The sequence below is a fragment of the Hevea brasiliensis genome, chromosome 17 (genome assembly GCF_030052815.1).
Source record: "Hevea brasiliensis isolate MT/VB/25A 57/8 chromosome 17, ASM3005281v1, whole genome shotgun sequence".
Classification (NCBI taxonomy): Eukaryota; Viridiplantae; Streptophyta; class Magnoliopsida; order Malpighiales; family Euphorbiaceae; genus Hevea; species Hevea brasiliensis.
Window position 1 is genome coordinate 59,014,866 of NC_079509.1, and position 24,815 is coordinate 59,039,680.

The 24,815-nt window shown below is 35.3% G+C and overlaps 1 protein-coding gene across 5 annotated transcripts; it reads left to right on the plus strand.

The window, feature by feature from the left end:
* Positions 1-2,457: 2,457 nt before the first annotated feature.
* Positions 2,458-24,513, plus strand: LOC131175340 (DNA replication ATP-dependent helicase/nuclease JHS1-like). 5 transcript variants are annotated; one of them, XM_058139158.1, is made up of 34 exons: positions 2,460-3,128; positions 3,318-3,485; positions 3,569-3,787; positions 3,962-4,024; positions 4,218-4,427; positions 4,530-4,583; positions 4,668-4,729; positions 5,974-6,106; positions 6,254-6,364; positions 6,510-6,606; positions 11,988-12,070; positions 12,479-12,544; positions 12,766-12,921; positions 13,068-13,123; positions 13,237-13,294; positions 13,376-13,486; positions 13,577-13,633; positions 13,726-13,860; positions 13,960-14,214; positions 15,312-15,386; positions 15,581-15,702; positions 15,813-15,885; positions 16,025-16,129; positions 16,254-16,421; positions 21,871-21,940; positions 22,021-22,172; positions 22,581-22,661; positions 22,754-22,846; positions 22,936-23,073; positions 23,313-23,352; positions 23,457-23,530; positions 23,700-23,837; positions 23,956-24,075; positions 24,155-24,513. In XM_058139158.1, the coding sequence occupies exons 1-34, from the start codon at positions 2,565-2,567 to the stop codon at positions 24,311-24,313; spliced, it is 4,266 nt and encodes a 1,421-aa protein (XP_057995141.1). In that variant the 5' UTR covers positions 2,460-2,564; the 3' UTR covers positions 24,314-24,513. The 5 variants fall into 5 exon arrangements, 3 of the variants coding, with proteins under 3 accessions (XP_057995141.1, XP_057995142.1, XP_057995143.1); XM_058139159.1 differs by having other exon boundaries at positions 2,461-3,128; positions 22,584-22,661; XM_058139160.1 differs by having other exon boundaries at positions 2,461-3,128; positions 3,569-3,670.
* The last annotated feature ends 302 nt before the right edge of the window (positions 24,514-24,815 follow it).

A 24,815-nucleotide genomic window follows, 5' to 3' on the forward strand; every position in this document is an offset into this window, starting at 1 on the left:
TATTATTATTGTCTAAATTAGCTTATATTCTCATGTATAAATAGATATAATATCTCTGTAAATAATAAACAGACAAATACACAATCATTTCCTTCATTACTTGTATTCTTTCTTCTAACATTTCTAATGATCTTATGGCACCGAGATTACCTAGTTGAGCCCTTAGAAGGTAAAAAACTCAACTTCAATCTTTTGAATATTTGGTATGGTGAGTGGACGAAAGAAGGATGTCACTACCTTTATCTAGAAGAAGAAGAGTGAAGCCAAAACTAGCAACGACGAGGGCAAATCAACATCCAAGCATGGAAGAACTTAGAGCCCTTTGACCTCACTTGCCTCTACTAAAAAGCAAGTGCTTACTTCTTTTACCCCATCGACCAAGCCATCTACCCAATAAGGGGCAAGAGAGACAAAAGCTATAGGTCCTCCCTAACAATAGAAAACTAGAGCCCTTTTCGGCTAATTTGTGGTTAACAACTACAAAGTTGTGACTTGGTTTGGGAGAAATGCATTCTCCTTATAGATTGGGCAAGGTTGGAGCTCAAGTATGATGAAGACCTTGCCATCTGAGCTATCAACCTTGAGATGGAAGCCATAGCTTGCAAACAGTTGATAACTCGGTCTGCTGTGACAAACTAAGTTGCCTTAGCACCAACCCATTTGGTGAAGTGATTCATGGCAACAATTACATATTGCCGAGACCTTAATGCCTTTGGGAAGGGCCCAAGGATGTTGATTCCCCACGGGAAGAAGGGCAAAGGATTGTAAATGGCAATGAGCTTTTTTGCTAGAAAGCGAGGAATGAAGTTATGTTCTTGGAACTTCTTGCATTTCTGAACTAACTCCTTGGTGTCCTGAACTGTGCTTGGCCAGAATTAACCTTTCCTTAATGCTTTCTTGGCTATGGTCTGAGTTCCTTTATGGTTGTTGCATAGTCTTTTACGTATCTTAGTGAGGATGAGCAATCCATCACATTAAGTGATGCACTTAAACCATGATTGCAGGTAAGATCTCCAGTAGAGCCAGTCATTGCTATACTTTGCTGACTTCTAAATAATTTTCTTTGCCTTTAGTTAATCATCTAGCAGAGTTCCTAGCTCAATGTAATAGAAAATGGGAGTCATCCATGTCTAGCTATGTTAATTGGCATATCTTCTTCTTCATCCACTGTTGGTGTAGTAATCTCCTCAAATGGTGTCGGATGCATAGAGTCTCGTTTGCCTAATACTGCCAATTTTGCCAAAGAGTGTGCCTCTTGATTCTTGCCTTTCGATATTGAAAGGATGTTTACCTCCCAGTTCACGGGATCTTTGCGGATGCTTCAACCATTATTGTTCATAATTTTGACAGTCAAACCTTCAAGCTCAGTTGATTGACTTCTCAAAACTTTAAGTTCTTATAGGAACTCCTTTATTTCTATCACAAATTTTTGCAAAATTATTCACATCGTCAGCCATTATTGCCCATAATTTTGACAATCGAACATTTAATTTCAATTATTTTCAATTCTTTAGTTTTGCATGTTACTTTTTCACTCAATTTTCTTATTACTTAGATTAAATAAAATATTAAAAATCAAATGGATAGATTAGGTAATTTGATGGTAGCTGCTGGAGAACATATTGGAACACTTGCTAACTGTTTTAAGCATGAGCCTAAAGGTGTAGAAAGGGGAACGACTATTAATGCTGAGTTAATAAAGATTGAAGGATTATATCAACAAGAGATTATTAAGGTAAGAAAGAAGATTGCACTTAACACTATGAAAATTGATTACTTTTTTAGTCTTCCTGAGGATTATAAGAAGACTTATGTGAAGACTTACGTACTGAGTTTTTTGATTCTTGAAAATATATAATTTTATTGTTAGGACTCTATTTTGAATATGATGTTAAATGATATTGAAAGAGTTAAGTAGTAGTTGTTCATATAGGTGATTTTAAAGGTTGGAAGGAGTTATATATATTTTGGATGTTAAAATATGATAATACGCAGGTGAAGTTATATATATGTATATTTTGAATGCTAAAATTATGATAATGTGCAGGTGAAGTAATAGTAGCCAACTTCATATATGTATTTTGGATGTTAAATTTATGATAAAATATTAATTATTATGTCATAAAAAATGATATGTTAATTATTATGTGAATTTAGTGTTGGACATTATATAATATATGTTATTGAATTGATTTTAAGTTTATTGCATTTTTATCTAATAAATATTTCAATTATTCTGCTTATATTTAAATAAGAGTTTATGTAATTTGTATTGTCACTTTCTAAGAAAGTGAACTTTTAGTTGAATCAAACGAAACCTAAGTTAGGTAACTTATTTCCCATCAAATAGAGTTCGGAGGAAATAAATTACTTTGATAGATTGTGAAAATGGATAAATCGAATCAAACCATAAAATTTTGGTTCACTATTATAAATGAGTTCGGTTCCTATAAACATAGCCATCAAGTTTAGGCGGGAATTGGAAAGCGTTGCTAATTAGCCTATATCTTTTTGCCTCTCTTTCTCCTGCTCCTGCAGATGGTACAGAAAAACCCTAGCACGAAATGGGTCCAAGAAAGAAATTGAAGTACTCAACACCAGCAACGAAGAAATCGAACTCAAATCAACAACGCTCGCAGCAGCCTGCCAAGCATGGCATTCAACATTTCTTCCATCGCCACACCCAGAACGCTCTTTTAGCCTCTCAAAGTTGCACATCTTCTCATTCACAGCTCACCCATTCAGCCTCTCCCTCCGTTGCTCTTGCCCATAACCCGCCTGTTGCCCCCAATATTCCCAAACAAGCCCCTCACCACTCTTCTACCCTTAACCCATGTAATGCAGCCAACCAAGCACTTCACGACCCTGCGAATGGAAATGCTCCAAATTCTGCTGCTTCCGCTTTCCCAGTCCCTAAAGCCCCAATTACGTCGCTACCAATCCATCCTAATATCACTAATGGATCCAATGGATGGATTTTTGATGCGGAAAATGCCTCTCAGGCTTTTCTTTCTCAGAATCTCACAAGCAATGACATGGATGCAGCCGACAGTCCCGCCGACATCTCGCCCGAAATTTCCAAGTCCGTTTCTCTCGATCTCCAACGCTTCAAATTCTCACCTGGAATGGTAATTTCAGTATACACGTCCCATATCCATTCTTTATGGTCAGGATTATCACTTTTGTCTTTGTTTGAGCTATACCAATTGTGTCCATGAGTTCCTTCTCTTTACCCGTCTTTCTCTTCTTTCTGTGTATGGAAAAGTTGGACATGTGCTGACTCTTAAAATGGTTTTTGTGCAACTTTTTGAAAACAGTTAATAAAGCAAAGTCAGGATGATGGGGGTGACGAGATCACTTGGAGGATATCTCCAGTGAATGAAAGACTACAGGCTGTGTCGAAGCACATGCCAGAAGTTGCTAAATTGTCTACAGATTCGTTAAAGATTAACTCTTTAAGCATGCGCCCGTGTTCATTAAACCAGGCATGTTCATGTGTTTAGTTTTGCTTACACTAACTTGTTATAAACTTGTCTTTTTGTTGGCTTAGTAATGATTAGTGGTACAGATTTCTCACATAGCTGGAAAGATTGACAAGCGGTTCTCTTCACCAAGAAGGGAGGCCACCGAAACAACTATCTTACCTGCCAACAGAGAGAACTTGGAAAGGGTAAACCCATTTCAGGACATGGCAATCCATGTAAGCATGTCTGAAGTGAATGGCTCCCTTGCTACTCGACAGAGTCCTTTCAGGACTCCACCATCTCTATCCTATTGTCATGAAAGGGTGATTGTGCCTTATGCTTGAGCATGCTTACTAAATTAACTATGCTTCTGTTGGAATTCTTCGATAATTATGAAAAATATGTTGAACTTAGTTTCTTAAGAAAAATTTTCTCTTGCAATGCACGTACTTGATGGTGGACATGTGATAATTTCTGATTTCTACTATTAACTGCAGGCTGCTAATGATGTTCAATGCAATGAACTGTCGGATCAACTGATTTTGAGACAGCACAAAAAGGTTTTGCTTGTGGACCATTATTTTCCATCAATGTTAAACAAATTTTATAAATTTCATTGCTCTGGATCGTAACATTTTGCATGATCTTTTCGCTGATAAGTTGCCACTTAAAATGATTTAATCATGCGTGGATTCACTTTTATGTTTGTATGTAGTAGTTCTGATTATCAGTTTGTTATTTGTATCTTCTTAGGCCTTGCTTGAACTTTTAGATCAAGTAGAAGATGTGATTTCTGTTGAAGATTCTGTATTGATTGGCAATAAAGCATATTCATCTACGGTTCAACATGTAAATGGAAAAGAGATGCCTCCCAAATCTAATCCTCTGGTACAAAGAGAGGCGCCAGGTCCTCAAGAAAAGTTAACTAGGTCAACATCAAATCATAAATTTCTCATATTGGAGGTATGCTAATGTTCTGTACTGAAAATAATCATGTTACTGGCTTTGCACTGAAAATGAAAACTACATGGATAATGATTATGTTCCCATCTATCTTTTCTTTAGGTATCTGAGAAGCATAGGCCTGGTGATCCCTTTGGTGCTTATTGCCCATATAAGGTTTTTTGTATGGCTTAGTCAAAATGATTTCATTACTTCTATCAATAGCCAGGGTACTAAAAGTAATAAATTAATTTTTTTTAGGTTCTTCGCTTGTTGAATGAGCAGGGTGGAGAAGAAAGACTTGTCTATTTGCATGGAGAGTGGTAAATAACTTCTCCCTTTTTTTTTTCTTTAAGAAAAAATTGTAATTTCTTATGGGATTGGGTGCATTGGCCCAAGACCTTGTGCATGGAAATAAATCAAGGAATGAGAACTATACAACCATCACAAATCAGGACAAAAAATCATGCTTCAAACAACAGTTAACAAGCCTGCCTGCACAGTGTTTATCTGGATAATGAGAATGATGAACTCAGCAATGCCATCTGGAATTTAGTAACTCCTCACAAGTCCTTACTAAATGTTCATTTTCATGGTCAAGATAGCCATCATTGAATCAGATTCTATAGCGTTTGCGTAAAACCAAACTCTAATGCCAATATCAATTAGGGTGCATTGTTCATACTTCCTCTGCTGCTACAACAAATTGACCTCATCTCTAGCGAGCCATGGATTTTCTTTTGAACATCCATGAACGCCAAAGGGAAATGTGAAAGCTACATAGGAATGAAGGAGTTAATGCCTTAAAGGCTTTATTGACAATGCTGGATTTCATATTATGGATGCCATTACTAACAGTGCCAGCAATTCAACATAATAAAAATAGGAGGCTAAGGAAGCCCATGAACCTCTCCAAACTCCACCATTTCTATCTCCAACAAGTCTAATTAACTAGACTCAACAAAGCCTCATTCCTAAAGTTGTTGGGGTGATCCAGTTAACTGAATCATAAGTGAAGAATTTGGCCTGTAGATGATCTTCAACCAAGCTGATTCAATTAATTGTAACCTGAGGTTATCTCAGATGCCAGATTGATACAAAGAACTCTTTTTATTCATAGTTCATATAGGGTGCACCGGTGCAGAGAACTAAAAGCTAGTCCTCATGATATCCTGTTTTCTTCATTAAGCAGTTTCTGTTGTTGCTTGGACCATTTTTACTTCTGCTAGAGTTTGTTGAAAGTTCCACTTTTCTTTAGTTCTTAAGGTTTGCTATTTTATTTAGTGAAACATAGATCCTAAAATCTTTATGCCATTAAATTCATAATTTATTTGAACAACATAGTATCAGATGGTTTGACACTGTTGTATTCTGATTATATGGCACTTCCTCATTCAAGTGCTAACTATTTAAATCTTTTTGGTGTTGACTGTGCTATTTTAGTGTTGTGTTTGAATTTACTTCATATGTTCTTTCCAATCATTTTTGGACTTGAATCTTATTTTTTTCCCCTTTAGTTTATTGATCTCACTACGAAGAGTATGTTATGTGTTCCAATTTTTATCAGGTTTCACAGTGTCATTGCACCCGGAGATACTGTAAATGTGATTGGTGAATTTGATGACCAAGGAAAATGTAAAGTGGACCATGACCATAATCTTTTGATTGTTCATCCTGACATTCTACTCTCTGGAACTCGGGTAATTCATTTACATTTGTCTGAATTGATATTCTGTTTTGGCTTTCCTAATTGTAATTGTGCTGGTCCATTGTTTACAAAGGTGTATGTTAATAAGATTTTTCTTGTTTCACCCATATATTTTCCTAATAAATCATAACAACTTCAGGTTGCTGCAAGTTTCAGTTGCCCCAGACGTAGTGTACTTGATGAGAGGCTAAAATGCTGTGAGCATTCAGATGCAGCATTAATTGGCACCTTGCTGCACCAAATATTTCAGGTTTCATGATTTAAAAATTTCCCTTAATTAATTGTTAGACATTTTTAATATACTTTTACTTAAGAGCTGGGAGTCATAAATTTTTATGGTGCGTGATATCTCTTGGTTTAGTTGTTGTTGTTGTGATATCTCTTGGCTTTTTCAGGCTGGACTTATGGATGAGAAGCCTACAGTAAAATTTCTGGAGCGGTATGCGAGAGTAGTTCTCCAGAAAAATATTGACAGCTTGTATGCATGTGGAGGTAGATATTTATATTAATGTCAATTAACTATTGTTTTCAATCTCTCTTTGGTGCATTATCAAGGTCTATTTCCAACAGGACACGCTAGTGGTTAAAAACTTGGAGTTCTAACGGAGACCTGGGTTCAAATCAGTGTTATCAAGGCGAAAGGCGACACTAAGGCGATAGAGCATTCTATTGCCTTAGGCGAGAGGCGAGAGGCGAGGCGAGGGCCTTTTTGAAGCGAGGCGCCATAACCTTAATTGTTTAAATTATATATATATATATATACTTTTAAATAGTTAATAAGTAAAAAAACATATTAAAAAGAAAAAAAATATGATTTACACTATGTTTATATCTAAAATAAGAGAAATTGAAAATAGTGCATACCTGTATTTCCAGCTTAAGTATAAGATACAAGTGAAAGTATGAGACTAATTAACAATGATAAGAAGTAAAAAGTAAACTAATTAACAACAAAGTAATAATGTCCATATAAATTACACAATTACTTACTAAGAACAAAAATAAAAATAATCAAATTAATAATAAATTAATAATACCCATATAAAATAAACATCTAATATTTAATTAACAAGAAAAAAGTAAAATTAATCAAATTAAAACTAATTAACAATAATAACAAGTAAAAGGTAAAGTGGTAAACTAATTAATAATAAATTAATAATACCCATATAAATTAAATAATTAATTAACAATAATAAAAAGATAAAAAATTAAATTAACAATAAATTAATAATACCTATATAAAATAAATAATTAATTAATAAATAATATCTAATTAACAAGGTAAAAAGTAAAACTAATCAAATTAATAAAAATAACAAATAAAAATTAAACTAAATACCAACAAATCAACAATACCCATATTAATTAATCAATTAATTAAACAAGAATATAAAGTAAAATAATCAATTTATCAATACCCATAAAATTTAAATAATTAATTAACAAAAATAAAATAATTAAATTAATAAATAAATAAATAAATAATAATAACTAATTAATTAAAAGGAGGAGAAGGAAAAAAAAAAAGAAAAAATAAAAAGGGACTGCTGAAGAAGGAGAGGAGAGAAAAAAAAAAAAAAAAGAAAAAAGAAAAAATAAAAAACAGAGCAGAGGAAAGGGACGTGCACTGCAGTAGAAGAAAAGTGAGATCGAAACAGAGGAGCGCAGCAGAAGAAAAGTGGAGAAGGAGAGAAAAAAAAAAAAAAAAAAAAAGAAAAAGAGGGACGTGAGAGCGATGAACAGAGCAGCGGCAAGCAGCCCAGCAGGAAAAGAAAAAAAAAAAAAAAAGACCTCAGAGAGATCGAACAGAGGTGGAGAGGGAGAAAAAAAAAGAAAAGAAAGGGACGTAAGAGAGAGAGAGATCGAAGCAGGAGAAGAAGAAGAAGAAGAAGAAGAAGAGAGAGAGAGAGAGAGAGAGAGAGAGAAAGAGCGTACCTGGTCCTGTTGTTGAAGTCGAGGTTGAGCCGATGAGGAGAAAGCGTCTTCGTGAGGTTCGTGAGGTTGAGGAGAAAGATGTATCTGCTGGTGGTGGCTGCATCAGGTACGCAGTTTATTGACTTTTTAATTTAAAAAAAAAAAAAAAAAAAACAACACTTACCGTTGCTGTGAAGAGGCGTCGCCTCTCGCCTGCCTCGCCTCTCGCCTCTCCGTCCGAAGGCGTCGCCTCCTCCAAGCCGCGTCAGGCGTTCCAGTCGAGGCGACAGAGGGGCGCCTCGCCACGCCTGACGCCTCGCCTGGGCGCCTCTGTCGCCTTTGATAACACTGGTTCAAATCTAATTGTTAGTGTGGGACTAGGGAGGTTTATGGATGGAACCTGGCTGATTTTTTGGGTAGCTCAAGGCTTGATACCCCAATTATTCACCACTTATGAGAAGAATAAAAAAAAGGCAAAGAGTTATCAGTTTATAAGACTTATCAAACTATAATAAATGACGTTATATTAGTTAAATTCACCATACTCAACTCAACTCAACTAAGCCTTTATCCCAAAAATTTGGGGTCGGCTATATGGATTCGCTTTTTCCACTCTGAACGATTTTGCGTTAAATCCTCAGAAATGTGTAATGCTTCCAAGTCATGTTGTACTACTCTCCTCCAAGTCAATTTAGGTCTACCCCTTTTTTTCTTTCTATCTTCTAACCTAATGTGCTCTACTTGTCTAACTGGAGCCTCCGTATGTCTACGCTTCACATGACCAAACCACTTCAATCTCCCTTCTCTCAACTTATCTTCAATTGGCACTACACCTACCTTTTCTCTAATACTTTCATTACGGATTTTATCTAGTCTAGTATGGCCACTCATCCACCTTAACATTCTCATCTCTGCAACTCTTATCTTAGATGCATACGACTCTTTCAGTGCTCAACACTCACTACCATATAACATAGCCGGTCGTATGGCTGTACGGTAAAATTTTCCTTTTAATTTGTTGGGAATCTTACGATCACATAAAACTCCCGTGGCACGTCTCCACTTCAACCATCCGGCTTTAATCCTATGACTAACATCCTCCTCACATCCCCCATCTACTTGAAGGACTGAGCCTAGATATTTAAAGTGATTACTTTGGGACAGTACCACTCCATTCAAATTAACTCCTTTCCTATCACCAGTTTGGCCTTCACTGAACTTGCAATGCATGTATTCTGTCTTCGTTCTACTTAACTTAAAACCCTTTGACTCTAGAGTACTTCTCCAAAGTTCTAGCTTTCTATTGACTCCTTCTTGTGTCTCATCTATCAGAACAATATCATCCGCAAACATCATGCACCAAGGAATACTCTCTTTTATATGTTTCGTCAGTTCATCTAAAACTAATGTGAAAAGGTAAGGGCTTATGGCTGATCCTTGGTGTAATCCAATTGAGATCGGAAAATCTCTTGTGTCCCCTCCCACAGTGCGCACAATAGTAGTTGCTCCTTCATACATATCTTTCAATACTTGTATGTACCTAATAGATACCCTCTTTTGTTCTAACACATTCCATAAGACCTCTCTTGGAACACTATCATAAGCCTTCTCCAAATCAATAAAAACCATGTGTAGATCTTTCTTCCCATCTCTATATTTCTCCATCAAGCTTCTAATGAGAAAGATCGCTTCCATAGTTGAACGACCGGGCATGAAACCAAATTGATTGAGAGAGATAGAAGTATCATGACGTAGTCGATGCTCCACAACTCTCTCCCACAACTTCATAGTATGGCTCATGAGTTTAATCCCTCTATAGTTTGAGCAACTCTGTATGTCTCCCTTATTTTTAAAAATAGGTACTAAAATACTCTTCCTCCATTCATCAGGCATTTTCTTTGAGTTTAGAATCTTATTAAATAATTTAGTTAACCATGCCACTCCCATATCTCCCAAATACTTCCACACTTCAATTGGTATTTCATCGGGTCCACAGGCTTTACCCACTTTCATTCTCTTAAGTGCTTCCTTTACTTCTAAAGATCTAATCCTTCTAGTATAATTTACATTCTTTTCTATTGTTCTATAATCTATATTCACGCTATTTCCATTTTGACTATTATTAAAGAGATCATTAAAATAATTTCTCCATCTTTCTTTAATGTCCTCATCTTTCACCAACACTTTTCCTTCTTTATCCTTAATGCACCTAACTTGATTGAGATCTTGACATTTCCTTTCTCTACTCCTTGCTAATCTATAAATATCCTTCTCCCCTTCTTTAGTTCCAAGTTTCTCATATAACTTTTCAAAGGCCTGTGCTCTTGCTTGATTAACTGCCTTTTTTGCCTCTTTCTTTGCTATCTTGTACTGTTCATATGCCTCATTATTATCACATTTAGGTAATTTCTTATACCATTCCCTTTTTCTCTTCACTGCCTTTTGTACTTCCTCATTCCACCACCATCTCTCTTTTGAGGGTGGTCCATGTCCTTTAGACTCTCCAAGTACTTTTCTAGCTACTTCTCTAATCTTTGATGCCATCTGTATCCACATATCATTGGCCTCCATATCTAGCTTCCATACTTCGGACTCGAGAAGCTCATTTTTGAACTTCACTTGCTTTACTCCTTTGAACTCCCACCACTTTGTTCGAGCTACACTATTTCTTCTGACCTTACTTGAATTGTTCCTAAACTTGACATCCAAGACCACCAACCTATGTTGACTTGTTAAAGCCTCTCCTGGAATGACTTTGCAATCCTTGCATAGAGCTCTATTTGTCTTCCTGGTTAAGAGGAAGTCGATTTGGCTTCTATGTTGCCCACTTTTGAAAGTCACTAAATGTGACTCTCTTTTTATAAAGTAGGTATTTGCTAGTATTAGGTCGTATGCCATAGCAAAATCCAGGATGCTTTTTCCCTCCTCATTTCGACTGCCAAAACCAAAACCTCCATGAACATTCTCATAACCTTGCCTATCACTTCCTACATGTCCATTCAAATCTCTACCAATGAAAACATTCTCTTCATTCGGTATGCTTTGCATTAAATCATCCATATCTTCCCAAAACCTTTGTTTACTCTCACTGTCTAGTCCTAGTTGTGGGGCATAAGCACTAACTATATTTATTGTTTCTCCTTCTAGTACTAGCTTTACTAGTATAATTCTATCTCCTACTCTTTTCACAGCTACTACTGCGTCTTTCAATGTTCTGTCTATGATTATATCCACTCCGTTCTTATTTCTCTCCTTTCCGGTAAACCACAGTTTGTACCCTGAAATACCCACTTCCTTACTTTTCTCTCTTGCCCATTTAGTCTCCTGAATGCAAGCAATATTCACCCTTCTCCTTTCCAAGGTATCCACAAGCTCCATTAATTTTCCTGTAAGTGATCCAACATTCTAAGTACCAACCCTGATCCTCCTCCTATTCTGCTCCTTCCTAATTGGTCTCCTTCTATGATATCTTCTATTGTTTTTTATGTCTATCTTGTGTTCTGTTCCACTATTTGTTTTACTATCTGTCCTATGGACTAACTTCTTTACCCACACCCGTCCATAATGTGGGAACCCTTGCTCACTTAACACCACACCCGGGCGCCGGCATGGCGCGTCGCTTTCGGTGAACGCCCTACACCCTTGCATATTTATCACTACACCCGGGCTCCGATGTAGCGCGTCGTTAGTAGAGGACGCCCCAACGTTTATATTATTTGAATCCATATCATAGGGTGTGACGAAATTTTTACGCTGGTTGTCATCTACCGCAACCCTCCTCCTTTATCTAGGCTTGGGACCGGCTAAGCACAAACTACTTAGGCTGAGTTATTAGTTAAATTCACCATATTTCATAAAAAAAATTTCCTGCTCATTATTTTCGTGATAACAAGATTATTAATTATTTATATTATCTTGTTTTCAAGTCCTAATCACAACCTTGTGGAATTTTGCAGTCAATGAACATGATATGTTGAAGACCTTGGTTGAGGCTATTCCAAAAATATTAAATTGGATTATCGCATTCAAAGGTTCACAGGTACTTATTTGCCCAGCAGGATTTTTGGCTTGGTTTGACTCTTATATTTGAGATGCGTTGCATGAGGCCACCCTTTGGTCATCTCAATTTTGCTCTTCATGAACTCTGAAATTGTCATTTCCATTATTTTTGTTTATCATGAATCTTGTGTGAAATGTGACATTTGTATTTATTAGAAGTTATATATATAATATTGTCATATAACCTTTCTCTTTTCTTCACCTCATTTCCATTTTAAGTGAAGTCTGCATGTGTTTGTTGAATATTTCTTCTTTTTTTTTTTCTTTTCATGAAGCTTGTGTGCTAGGGACGATGTGCATGTCTCACAATGATATATACACATCCTTTTATGTAGAAATTTCTTCTTCTGACCATTCTTGAGAATAATGTTTCATAAGTTGTTGGCAGGATTCAAAAGTCCCTGTCGTTGATTTTGGTTCTGATTATGGATTGAGAAACCTAAAAATATCTGAGGTTAGGCTTCCCACTTTTGCTTGTTTAAATTATTTGATGTATTTTTGTAATATGCATCCAACTATACATCACAGATATGTGCATAATGATTAATGATAGCTGCATATTAGTATTGATGGTATACACATTAGTCATATCATAAATTTTCTTTGCACATAAACAATTCGCTTCAATTTAAACATTCTTACACAATCATCAAAATTTATCCATGTTAAATATAGGTCATTGATATTGAGGAGATGGCATGGGCCCCAAAGTATGGGTTGAAGGGAATAATCGATGCTTCTATTAGAGTAAAAGTAGAGTCATCTGGAAATGAAGCAAATGAGAAGATTTTGCCGCTAGAGTTTAAAACTGGGAAAGTTCCTAATGGACAGGCAAGTATAGTGTCTTTGCTAAAAATTATGTCAGAATACATTCCCATGATACTGAGGATTACCATAACATATTTGTCAAAACATGCAAATATTATTCTCTACTGTAGTGTTATTTGCCTGTTTGCTCATACTTGTCATTTGTGCAGTCATCTTTGGAACACTGTGCTCAAGTCATCTTGTACACTCTCCTTATGTCTGAGAGGTATGGTTTTATCCATTTCTACAGGGAAGGGGGTGAGAATCTTTTTAGGCCTCTAAATTTGCAGAATAATTGAGCAATTGTTCTTTATTTGGTTTCTACCTGTCATGCCATAGGTACTTGAGACATATCGATTCTGGTATTTTACATTATCTCTATTCAGATCAGACACAGGTATATAGTTACTTACATTTGTGCCATCAATTGTTCTATATATGAAGGTGATTAAGTGTTTATCTTTGTTGTTTTCTGAAGGGAATTATGGTGCGAAGGTCTGATGTGGTTGGGTTAATTATGCGTCGTAATGAGCTTGCAAGTGACATACTCAAGGCATCAAAAATGCAACAATTGCCCCCAATGCTTCGGGTATCACTATTACATAAGTATAATAATAATAGTCAGATGCTTATAAATAATTACATTATTATTTTTTTTTTTTGAATTTTCCTATACTAGAGTCCAAGCATGTGCAGAAATTGCCACCATCTTGCTGTTTGTACCATCTATCATAAGGTACCATTTCGGTCCTTAAGTTTAGGGAGTGTGGAATGTTGTTCTCAGTCCGTGGGCTAATTAATCTTTTGCTTCTATTTCAAATGCTCCAGGTGCATGGTGGAAGCACAGAAAGTAGTGGGCTTGGTGATGTGTTTGATTCACACGTTTACCATTTGACTGCTGCTCATTGTGCTTTCCTCCAACAATGGGATCGGTTGATTGACTTAGAGGCTAAAGAGACACAAGTGAGGTCATTTTATGCATATTGTATAAGTAGTGAGACCCTAAACTTTAATGCATGGTAAAATTACATTTTTTTAAAGCCTTTTTATCTGCTATTGCAGCTTGTAAGGAGTGAAATATGGCATTCAAATGCTATGAAGAGTGATCGCTCCACTAATTGTCTTTCATCTATTGTTCTTGATGCTTCAAATGGGTTCTCACAGCAAAAGTCTCTCAAGGATAATCGATTCATCTATCGTTTTGTGCCTCGGATATTGCTTCCTCACAATGTCTATGCATCTAAAGGAGATTCTTTGGATGCTCCATCTCCTCCAGTGAATGATTTAGATTGTACACTTAAAATTGGAGACTATGTGGTACAATACTTCTCATTTATTAAACATGCATGTGTAGTGCAAATTTATTGAATTACATAAACTAGAGCTAAATTTTAAACAAGTGACTTGAAATGATCATAAGCTTTGGAAATTTGAACTGACTTGAGACCTAGGAATCATGGGGTGGCTTAGACTCCTGGGTTTTATTTGTAAGGTGTTCCTTGTTAAATAAAGGTTAAAAAAAGGGTCTTTTGACATGAAGTGCTTATTATTGGTGTTATGGTCTTGCTGCATCATAGATTTTTTACAATATTTTGGAAGAATTTCTTAAGCATTTTATGTTAGTTTATCTTTCTTTTACAATAGTTATTTTTTATATGTCTTGAAGGGTCAAATGAATTACATGTTCGTTGCTTTCTGTGAATCGTATTTAAAATGTATTTCCTAATCTCCCTTGTGTTTCTGGTTTCTCTTAATTCCCTTCCTTTTTTACTTTACTGTTAGGAATGATATAAATTTTTATTAGATTAAGTCTGAAATTGCAAGTAATTTTCCTCTGTGGCTTTGATTTATTATTCCACAGTTATGAGATTCATTGCAGGAGAACCTAGAGCAGCTTGTTTGCTGTAGCTAAGTGATTCCTTATCACCTTCACTTCCCTGCATTTACTGCATTGTCTACCATTCACCCTGAGTGTGATTGCCTAAATTACTAACCTGTTCTGTAATTACTAAGATATCAGCTTCTGTAGTATTTATATCCTTATTCCATATAGAGTCTAATTTGGTACTCAAACTTATGGTCTTGTGGTAGTTTATATCCTAACAACTTTTTTTTGGCTTTGTTTTTATTTTATTCCATGAATGTTATAATTGCTTATGTCCAGTTATATTTGCATGTGTAACTGCATATGTGTATTCAACTTTGATTTTAATGTACTGGGAGGATGTTAATTACGACTATTTATGTTCCCCAATTAATCTCCTCAAATTTGACAGATTGACAATTGACAACTAAAGAGATGCTCAGACTTTTAATCATTCTTTCATTTATTGAGCAGTTTATCTAAATAAACTAACTTCATTTTCAAATTTATTTTTTTTGTTGATGACTGATTGTTTGCTTATTTTCTTTAGATTCTTAGTACTGAATCTGGTCATCAGACTGTTGCAAGTGGTGTCATAGCAGATATTGGTCAATTTCATGTTTCTGTAAGTGAAATATTTGCTTTTCACTATTTGTACTCTGCTATTGTGCAAGGCTGCAACCTTAAAAATTGTCTTATTAGTGTTCACATTGCATTGTAGTGGTTCTATATCATACACTGAGAAAATTAGTAGCAATGCCAGTTCTTGAACTCTCATTTTCAAAATATAAACTCGTATATTTTCTGTGATGCTCATAGGTTTCCTTGTCTAAGCGCTTAAGGCTTCCTAGTAGTAATTCTCTTCCAGAAGCAAATGATCTCCTTCAGGAGGTGTGGCGCATTGATAAGGATGAAACCATGACTTCATTTTCAGTTATGCGGTAATTTGTGACTCATATCTTCCTGTAAAAATTTCATTCCTCGTATACCAGTTTTGTTAGATTGATGTATCATACCCTGGCTAAATGCATGCTCATGTCTATTGCTGAAGGTCCAACCTTGTACAACTTTTTTTACAGAATGCGCAGAGTTCTCATCTTAGGAATATAATTGTTGACCTTGAGGTGACCATTAAATGTTATCTTGGACTCTTTCCAAATTCATGATTTTCCCTTTCTTTTTCTTTCTTTCTTTCTTTTTGTGTGTTCCATCCTAATCATTCCTCCCTTTGGTTGACTTTCTGATTTTCCCTTTTTCTTTCAGCCTCCTAGATTTGATAGTGGGTGTGTATTTAGCCAAGATCCAGCAATATCTTATATTTGGTCAGTGAAGAGTTTAAATGGTGATCAGCGCCGAGCAATTCTTAAGGTTAGCAACAATTTTTTATTTTTTCCTTTCGCCTTATTGTATATCCCTTAGTTGATGCTAATTCATTGCTGAAATCAATGAAAATGAGCCTATTTTCACTAATTTAATAAATTTACTGTTTCAGATACTTACTGCTAAGGATTATGCTTTAATACTTGGAATGCCTGGGACAGGCAAGACATCTACTATGGTTTATGCTGTCAAGGCCTTGTTGATGAGATGTGCATCTATCTTGCTTACGTCCTATACAAACTCTGCTGTTGATAATTTACTAATCAAATTGAAAGCTCAGGTTATCTCTTATGCTTTATCCATTTCATTGATCTAATGGAATATTAGCTTTTCTCCATATTTACTAAATTTCTTGACTTTTACAATTTTGTAAGTGTATTTTAGGCTTCAGATGTTCAGCTAAATAACACACAGATATGCAATTTGAATAGGAGATATTGGGTTTTGATTATTAGTTGTTACAGAGACCCAGAACTTGTTCACTGGTTGCAGTCTTGTAGAAAGGGAGAGCTTTAGTAACTCAATGAAGAACATACTAATCAACAAAACTATGGAGTAAAAAAAAATAGTAACAAATCATTTTCTTAAATATAGCTTTAAATGATTGGGAATGATTTTCCATTTATTACCACTACTAGCTATGCTCTAAATCACAAGATCAATTAACCAAAAGCATCTCTTGGCTGCCTTACTTTGGTATAGCAAGTATGAGTTGTGTTTGAATTGAAAGTGCAAAGAATCACACCATAGTTATTAAAGGCATGCCTCAGGCATGCTCAAGGCTCATTAGGCTCCAACCCTAACGCCTCTACAAGAGAAAGGTGGGTGACATTCACCAGACCCTCGCCTTATGCACATAGGCATGTGTCTTGTTCCAAGCGCAAGGCTCTAGAAAGGCGCATCTTCTTTATTTCCACTTTCAGTGAGCACTTCCATTGACAAAAAGTACTACCATTCAACTCGAAATTTGTCGATTTACCATAATCCAATATTAACGCACTAAGAAGTTTTTGAAATAAGTATCTTGGTGATAACTAGTCTCCAAAATCTCGTCAAGCCACCACACCGAGATTACAAATCTCCCAAATTTTTATTTTCAATACTACCACTCTTATCTTTTTCAAAAAAAAAAAAAAATGCTATATCTAAACCTATTTTAAGATCTACGCTTAAAGAAAAAGGAAAAATATCATCCACTAATTTGAGAACTAAATAATAGTTCTTTAGTTCTTAAAGATGAGGAAGGTGATGAAAATATTGATTTTAAAGATGAGTATTAAGATGATGAAGGTATTGAAGAAGACGAAGAAGATTATGATGTTACTCTTGATGAAGATTGAAGAGTTGTTATTTTATAATTACTTGACTTTAGTTTTAAGACATCAAAAGATGATTCAATTTTTTATATATTAGTACTTGAATACTTATTAGTTATTATTATTTTTTGTTTTATGTTATTTGAAGTTTGATGAAATATTCAAGTTTATTTGACTTTTTTTTTTTGTGTCTCACTTCAATCAGGTGTGCACCTGTGCCTTGCGCCTAGACTCCAGGAGCCCTTAGCGCTTTAGTGCACTTAAGCCTTTAATAACTATGAATCATACATAAGAAAGACCTAACATATAAGTGGAAAGTATCCTTGGACTTTAGTGGGTTGGATGCGATGTGAAGCTTGCTTGTTTGAATTCCTCATAAGTAGGACTGTAAGCAAACCAAAGTATTTACAAATTGCTCAAGGCTCGACTCGATAAAAGCTCAATTCGGTTCGACTCGTTGAGAGAATGAGTCAAGTTTGAGCTCGATATTAAGACTTGTTTAATAAACGAGCCAAACTCGAGCTTAATAGTATTTGGCTAGTTAAGATTCGTGAGCCAGCTTATTTGCAGGCTTGCGAGCTAGCTTGTGAGTAGACTCGTTAAATAAGTTCATGAACAAACTCATTTATAAAAATATTTATATTATTTATTGTATTTTATTATATAATAAATATTTATTATTTTATTTAAAAATGTTCTAAAAATAATATATTGTTTAAAATTATGATATAATCAATGTATAAAATGTATTTATTAAATATAGTTATTTGTAATTGAAATTTATCAATGTATAAAATGTATTTATTAAATATAGTTATTTGTAATTGAAATTTAATATATATATATATATATATATGAGAGTTAATCAAAATTATGTAAATGAGTTGAGTTACTCGATACTGAGTTTGATAAAAAGCTTGGTTTTGGCTAGTCTCATTTAGAGCTTGTCTTCTAAATGAGCCAAACTCGAGCTTATAAATATTCGGTTTGAGTTCGATAGGAGTTGAGTTCGAGTTCGAGTTCGGCTTGAGTTTGTAAAAATTTTAACGAACCAAGCCTAAACTCTTTAAAGCTCAACTCGGCTCGGTTTGTTTACACTCTTACTCATAGGTGTTAGAAGCATTCTCTCTAACAATTTGGTTCGCTTGGGTCCAATAAGTGATTTTTGAACCAGCGATGGTATTGGAATGAGTATGGATACAATAGTTGGTAAAAATTCCATGGTTGCTACACCATGAGGAAGAGGCAAGGTGACAGATTTGTGGGCAATAAATTCAATATGGGTGAGACTCGTACTAGAGGCAGAAATTGTTAGGATAGCAAGTATGAGTTGTTTGTTGAATGAGAATAAAAAGTATCCCACATTGGTAAGTGAGGACATATGAGTGGGAATGATTTGTGAACCTAATGCTTAAGGTTTTGGATTTGGTTTCATTTAAAGTCCGCTTGTGTGGTCTCTAATGGGCCTTAGGAGGATTTTCCCTTGATATGGATACCCTTGGTCTTAACACGTTAGCTGGCGCCCGGGTGTGGTGTTAAGTGAGTAAGGGTTCTCACATCATGGACGGGTGTGGGTAAAGAAGTTAGTCCATAGGACAGATAGTAGAATAAATGGTGGAACAGAACACAAGATAGATATAGAAAACAATAGAAGATATCATAGAAGGAGACCAATTAGGAAGGAGCAGGGTAGGAGGAGGATCAGGGTTGGTACTTGGAATGTTGGATCACTTACAGAAAAATTAATGGAGCTTGTGGATACCTTGGAAAGGAGAAGGGTAAATATTGCTTGCATTCAGGAGACTAAATGGGTAGGAGAGAAAAGTAAGGAAGTGGGTAATTCAGGGTACAAACTGTGGTTTACCGGAAATGAGAGAAACAAGAACGGAGTGGGCATAATCATAGACAGGACATTGAAAGACGCAGTAATAGCTGTGAAAAGAGTAAGAAATAGAATTATACTAGTAAAGCTAGTACTAGAAGGAGAAACAATAAATATAGTTAGTGCTTATGCCCCACAAAGTGGTGGGAGTTCAAAGGAGTAAAGCAATTGAAGTTCAAAAATGAGCTTCTTGAGTCCGAAGTATGGAAGCTGGATATGGAGGTCAATGATATGTGGATACAGATGGCATCAAAGATTAGAGAAGCAGCTAGAAAAGTACTTGGAGAGTCTAAAGGACATGGACCACTCTCAAAAGAGAGATGGTGGTGGAATGAGGAAGTACAAAAGGCAGTGAAGAGAAAAAGAGAATGGTATAAGAAATTACCTAAATGTGATAATAATGAGGCATATGAACAGTACAAGATAGCAAAGAAAGAGGCAAAAAAGGCAGTTAGTCAAGCAAGAGCACAGGCCTTTGAAAAGTTATATGAGAAACTTGGAACTAAAGAAGGGGAGAAAGATATTTATAGATTAGCAAGGAGGAGAGAAATGAAATGTCAAGATCTCAATCAAGTTAGGTGCATTAAGGATAAAGAAGAAAAAGTGTTGGTGAAAGATGAGGACATTAAAGAAAGATGGATAAATTATTTTAATGATCTCTTTAATAATAATCAAAATGGTAATAGCGTGAATATAGATTATATAACAATAGAAAAGAATGTGAATTATACTAGAAAGATTAGATCTTTAGAAGTAAAGAAAGCACTTAAAAGAATGAAAGTGGGTAAAGCCTGTGGACTCGATGAAATACCAATTGAAGTGTGGAAGTATTTGGGAGATATGCGAGTGGCATGGTTAATTAAATTATTTAATAAGATTCTAAACTCAAAGAAAATGTTTGATGAATGGAGGAAGAGTATTTTAGTACCTATTTTTAAAAATAAGGGAGATATACAGAGTTGCTCAAATTATAGGGGAATTAAACTCATGAGTCATACTATGAAGTTGTGGGAGGGAGTTGTGGAGCATCGACTACGTCATGATACTTTTATCTCTCAATCAATTTGGTTTCATGTCCGGTCGTTCAACTATGAAAGCGATCTTTCTCATTAGAAGCTTGATGGATAAATATAGAGATGTGAAGAAAGATCTACACATGGTTTTTATTGATTTGGAAAAGGCTTATGATAGTGTTCCAAGAGAGATCTTATGGAATGTGTTAGAACAAAAGAGGGTATCTATTAGGTACATACAAGTATTGAAAGATATGTATGAAGGAGCAACTACTATTGTGCACACAATGGGAGGCGACACGAGATTTTCTGATCGCAATTGGATTACACCAAGGATCAGCCATAAGCCCTTACCTTTTTACATTAGTTTTAGATGAACTGACGAAACATATACAAGAGAGTATTCCTTGGTGCATGATGTTTGCGGATGATATTGTTCTGATAGATGAGACACGAGGAGTTGATAGAAAGCTAGAACTTTGGAGAAGTACTCTAGAGTCAAAGGGTTTTTAGTTAAGTAGAACGAAAATAGAATACATGCATTGCAAGTTCAGTAAAGGCCAAACTGGTGATAGGGAAGGAGTTAGTTTGAATGGAGTGATACTGTCCCAAAGTAATCACTTTAAATATCTAGGCTCAGTCCTTCAAGTAGATGGGGGATGTGAGGAGGATGTTAGTCATAGGATTAAGCTGGATGGTTGAAGTGGAGACGTGCCACGGGAGTTTTATGTGATCGTAAGATTCCCAATAAATTGAAAGGAAAATTTTACCGTACAGCCATACGGCCGGCTATGTTATATGGTAGTGAGTGTTGGGCACTGAAAAAGTCGTATGCATCTAAGATAAGAGTTGCAGAGATGAGAATATTAAGGTGGATGAGTGACCATACTAGATTAGATAAAGTCCGTAATGAGAGTATTAGAGAAAAGATAGGAGTGGTGCCAATTGAAAATAAGTTGAGAGAAGGGAGATTGAGGTGGTTTGGTCATGTGAAGCGTAGACATACGGAGGCTCCAGTTAGACAAGTAGAGCACATTAGGTTAGAGGATAGAAAGAAAAAAAAGGGGTAGACCTAAATTGACTTGGAGGAGAGTAGTACAACATGACCTAGAAGCATTACATATTTCTGAGGATTTAACCCAAAATCGTTCAGAGTGGAGAAAGCGAATCCATATAGCCGACCCTAAATTTTTGGGATAAAGGCTTAATTGAGTTGAGTTAAGTATTCACATTTCCATTGAGTTTTCCCTGTACAATAATTGACATTTCGTCATTTGTAATCATGATTATAGCTGCCACTTTGCCATATCTTTTTTCTCATTCTCTACCATTTAAATTGAGCAGTATATGGTTCAATGCTTTCCAATCTCATGGTATTCAGCTTTTAAATTCCGTTCATAGCGTTTGAGCATCAAATTAAGAATCTCAGAAATTGTTCGGATACAAAAGTAGCATCTATGTATCTCACCAAATTACTGTTTCTGCAGTGCTTATGATTACTGAATCAATGAGTTTCAGGGTATTGATTTTCTACGAATTGGAAGACATGAAGCTGTTCATGAAGAAGTTAGGGCCAATTGCTTTTCAGGTAAGATAAGAAGACTATCTGCTTACAGTTATTGTAATGGTTTTTTTTTTCTCCTCTCATAACCAAGGATTTAATGACAGCAATGGATGTACAGAGTGTGGAAGAAATTAGACTAAGATTCAACCAAGTCAAAGTTGTTGCAGTAACTTGTTTGGGAATTACTAGCCCCTTGCTTGCAAACAAGAAATTTGATGTATGTATCATGGATGAAGCTGGGCAGATCACTCTCCCAGTAAGTGTTCTTTCTTGATGTGCTGTAATCAATCGAATATTTCTGATTGACTGGGAATTGAAATGATTGGGTAAGACTTCTATTCTAGGTTGCACAATGCAATCTTAGTGAACTTGGTAGAAAAAACATGCATTTTTCTTTTCTTTTTTTTTCATTCATTTTATTTTTAAAAAATTTTTTATATTTATTTTTATTTTATAAATGTGAACTGATTAATTGAAATATTTGTCACAATCACCTTCCCTTATTCTCGATTAAAATATTTGCTAGTTGATACACCCAAATGGCAGTTCTTTTGTTATTCAAGCTATTTGCTTGGAGCTAGAGTAATGTGTTGTGTCAAGAAAGTTAATAGAAAGCATATTACGTACAGTATTATATGGGTAAAACTCTGATTTCTGTCCCTAGCAGATATCCCTGGGACCCTTGATGTTTGCTTCAAAGTTTGTTCTTGTTGGTGATCATTATCAATTGCCTCCCCTTGTCCAGGTATAAAGTGCATGCATCTTTGAATCCAATTGCTTAATTTTGCTGCTTCATATTTTAACCTCATTGAAACTCCTCTGCTAATTAATTTCTAGAGTACAGAGGCCCGAGAGAATGGAATGGGGATAAGTTTGTTTTGCAGGCTCTCTGAAGCACATCCTCAGGCAATTTCAGCCTTGCAAAGCCAGGTTTCTCTAATTTCTGAATTGATTCACTTTCCCCCCTAATTCTGATACTCTTTTGATAGGCAAATTTACTGAAAGTTCTTTATATGCAGTATCGTATGTGTCAAGGCATTATGGAACTATCAAATGCTTTGATATATGGTGACAGATTGCGATGTGGTTCTCCTGAAATAGCTAATCGCAAACTTAAATTTTCAAGGTTAAAATCTTGTTCCTCATGGCTCAATGAGGTAAGCATTTGTATTGAATATTAGCTGTCCTAAGCAAATATTGTTATGGCCTGAGAAATAACCTTGAAATTTGAAAATTCTAGTTTTTGTCTATTGAAATGAAATCACCTCTTGTATTTTTGATGCAAGAATAATTTTGTCAGTTAAAAAGTAGAGCTCTTTATGGTCATAAAGATGCTTCTTTGTTTGGGAATTGATGTTTCGGTCATAAACTTGCTTCTTTGCTTTTATGGTTGCAGGTTTTGAATCCACACAAACCCATTGTATTTATTAACACAGGTGTGTACAAGGTTTTGCCTTTCTCCTTTCGCCATCTTCACTGCTGAGTTAATTTCTTTCTTATGGCTCTGGTTCTTCACTCACTTCATTTTTGTAAAACTTAGATATGTTGCCTGCTCATGAGTCAAAAGATTCCAAGACTGTCAATAACCCAGTGGAAGCTTACATTATTGCAGAGGTAATAATGGAAGCTTAGATATGCACGTATTCCCACATGATGTAAATAATACCTGTTACCTAAGAACAAACAATATTTTTCTTTCCTGTGATTTCTTATGTGTTGTGAGCTATATTTCTACCTTGAAGCTGTAATTAAATGGCAGTCCGTCATTCTGTTTTTAATATAGGTCGCGAAGGAATTAATTAAATGTGGAATTGAAAGCGAAGATATTGGAATCATTACCCCCTATAACTCGCAGGCAAATCTCATCAGAACTGCTGTTTGCATAATCTCTGTGGAGATAAATACCATTGACAAGTACCAGGTAGACCGACTCATTCCTGAAACTAATGTGATTTTCGGCGCTTTCATTTCGAGCTTTTGCCCCATTGTGCTTTCATAATCTCTAAGATTTTTCACGTGATATCTGTTCTTTTTGGCAGGGAAGAGACAAGGACTGCATATTGGTATCCTTTGTTAGGTCTAGTGAAAATCCTAGAAATTATAGTTCCTCACTGCTTGGTGACTGGCATAGGATTAATGTAGCACTTACACGTGCTAAGGTAGGCAACTTATTAATATTTATGTCCTGTAGTTTTTCTGTTGTCCATAAATCTCACGGTATTATCTTTTTTTGTACAGAAAAAATTGATACTGGTGGGCTCATGCAAAACCCTTTCAAACGTCCCACTACTGAAGCTTCTCATTGATAAGGTTAATGAGCAATCTGGCATCTTGAACGTCTCCCACGAGGATATCAAGCTCGAAGAGCACAATGTAGAGCAAGTGGGATGCTGTTAGATTAGATTAATAGGTTTCGGCTAATTTTCTCATTGCAAAAGTAAATGGAATTTTTTTTCCCTTGAAATATGTATATAATTCTCAAAATTTTTGCAACTGTCTAAAACATTTAATGCAAATGAAAGAAATTAAATCGTACCCGTATAATAAAGTTTTATATCTTTTTCATTAATAAACACCTTGCAAGTGAAAGCCATTCATATTTGCTGCTTTTTTATTTATTTATTTTTATTTATTTTTATGTTTTCTACTCGACTCCCAAGATAGACCAATACAAATTGTCTATAAAAAAATTCTTGTTTTTAAAAAATGCTTCGTATTCAAATCTGAGATGAAGGATGTGTTCAGGACAATTTAAATGGATATAGGATTTTATCCTTATTTACTTAGGGTAATGAATTTTATCTTAACTGACACTTATTTCCATATATAAGTAGTTGGAGTTAACTGTGAATATCATATTTTGTTCGGGTTAATAAATATTTAAAAATTATATTTTGAT

Excerpts from the sequence above, each read along its gene's own strand:
- LOC131175340 (XM_058139158.1), top strand. The coding sequence starts at position 2,565 with ATGGGTCCAAGAAAGAAATTGAAGTACTCAACACCAGCAACGAAGAAA. Across the intron at positions 4,025-4,217 it reads TTTTGAGACAGCACAAAAAG|GCCTTGCTTGAACTTTTAGA; the intron begins GTTTTGCTTGTG and ends GTATCTTCTTAG. Across the intron at positions 13,487-13,576 it reads AATTGCCCCCAATGCTTCGG|AGTCCAAGCATGTGCAGAAA; the intron begins GTATCACTATTA and ends TTCCTATACTAG.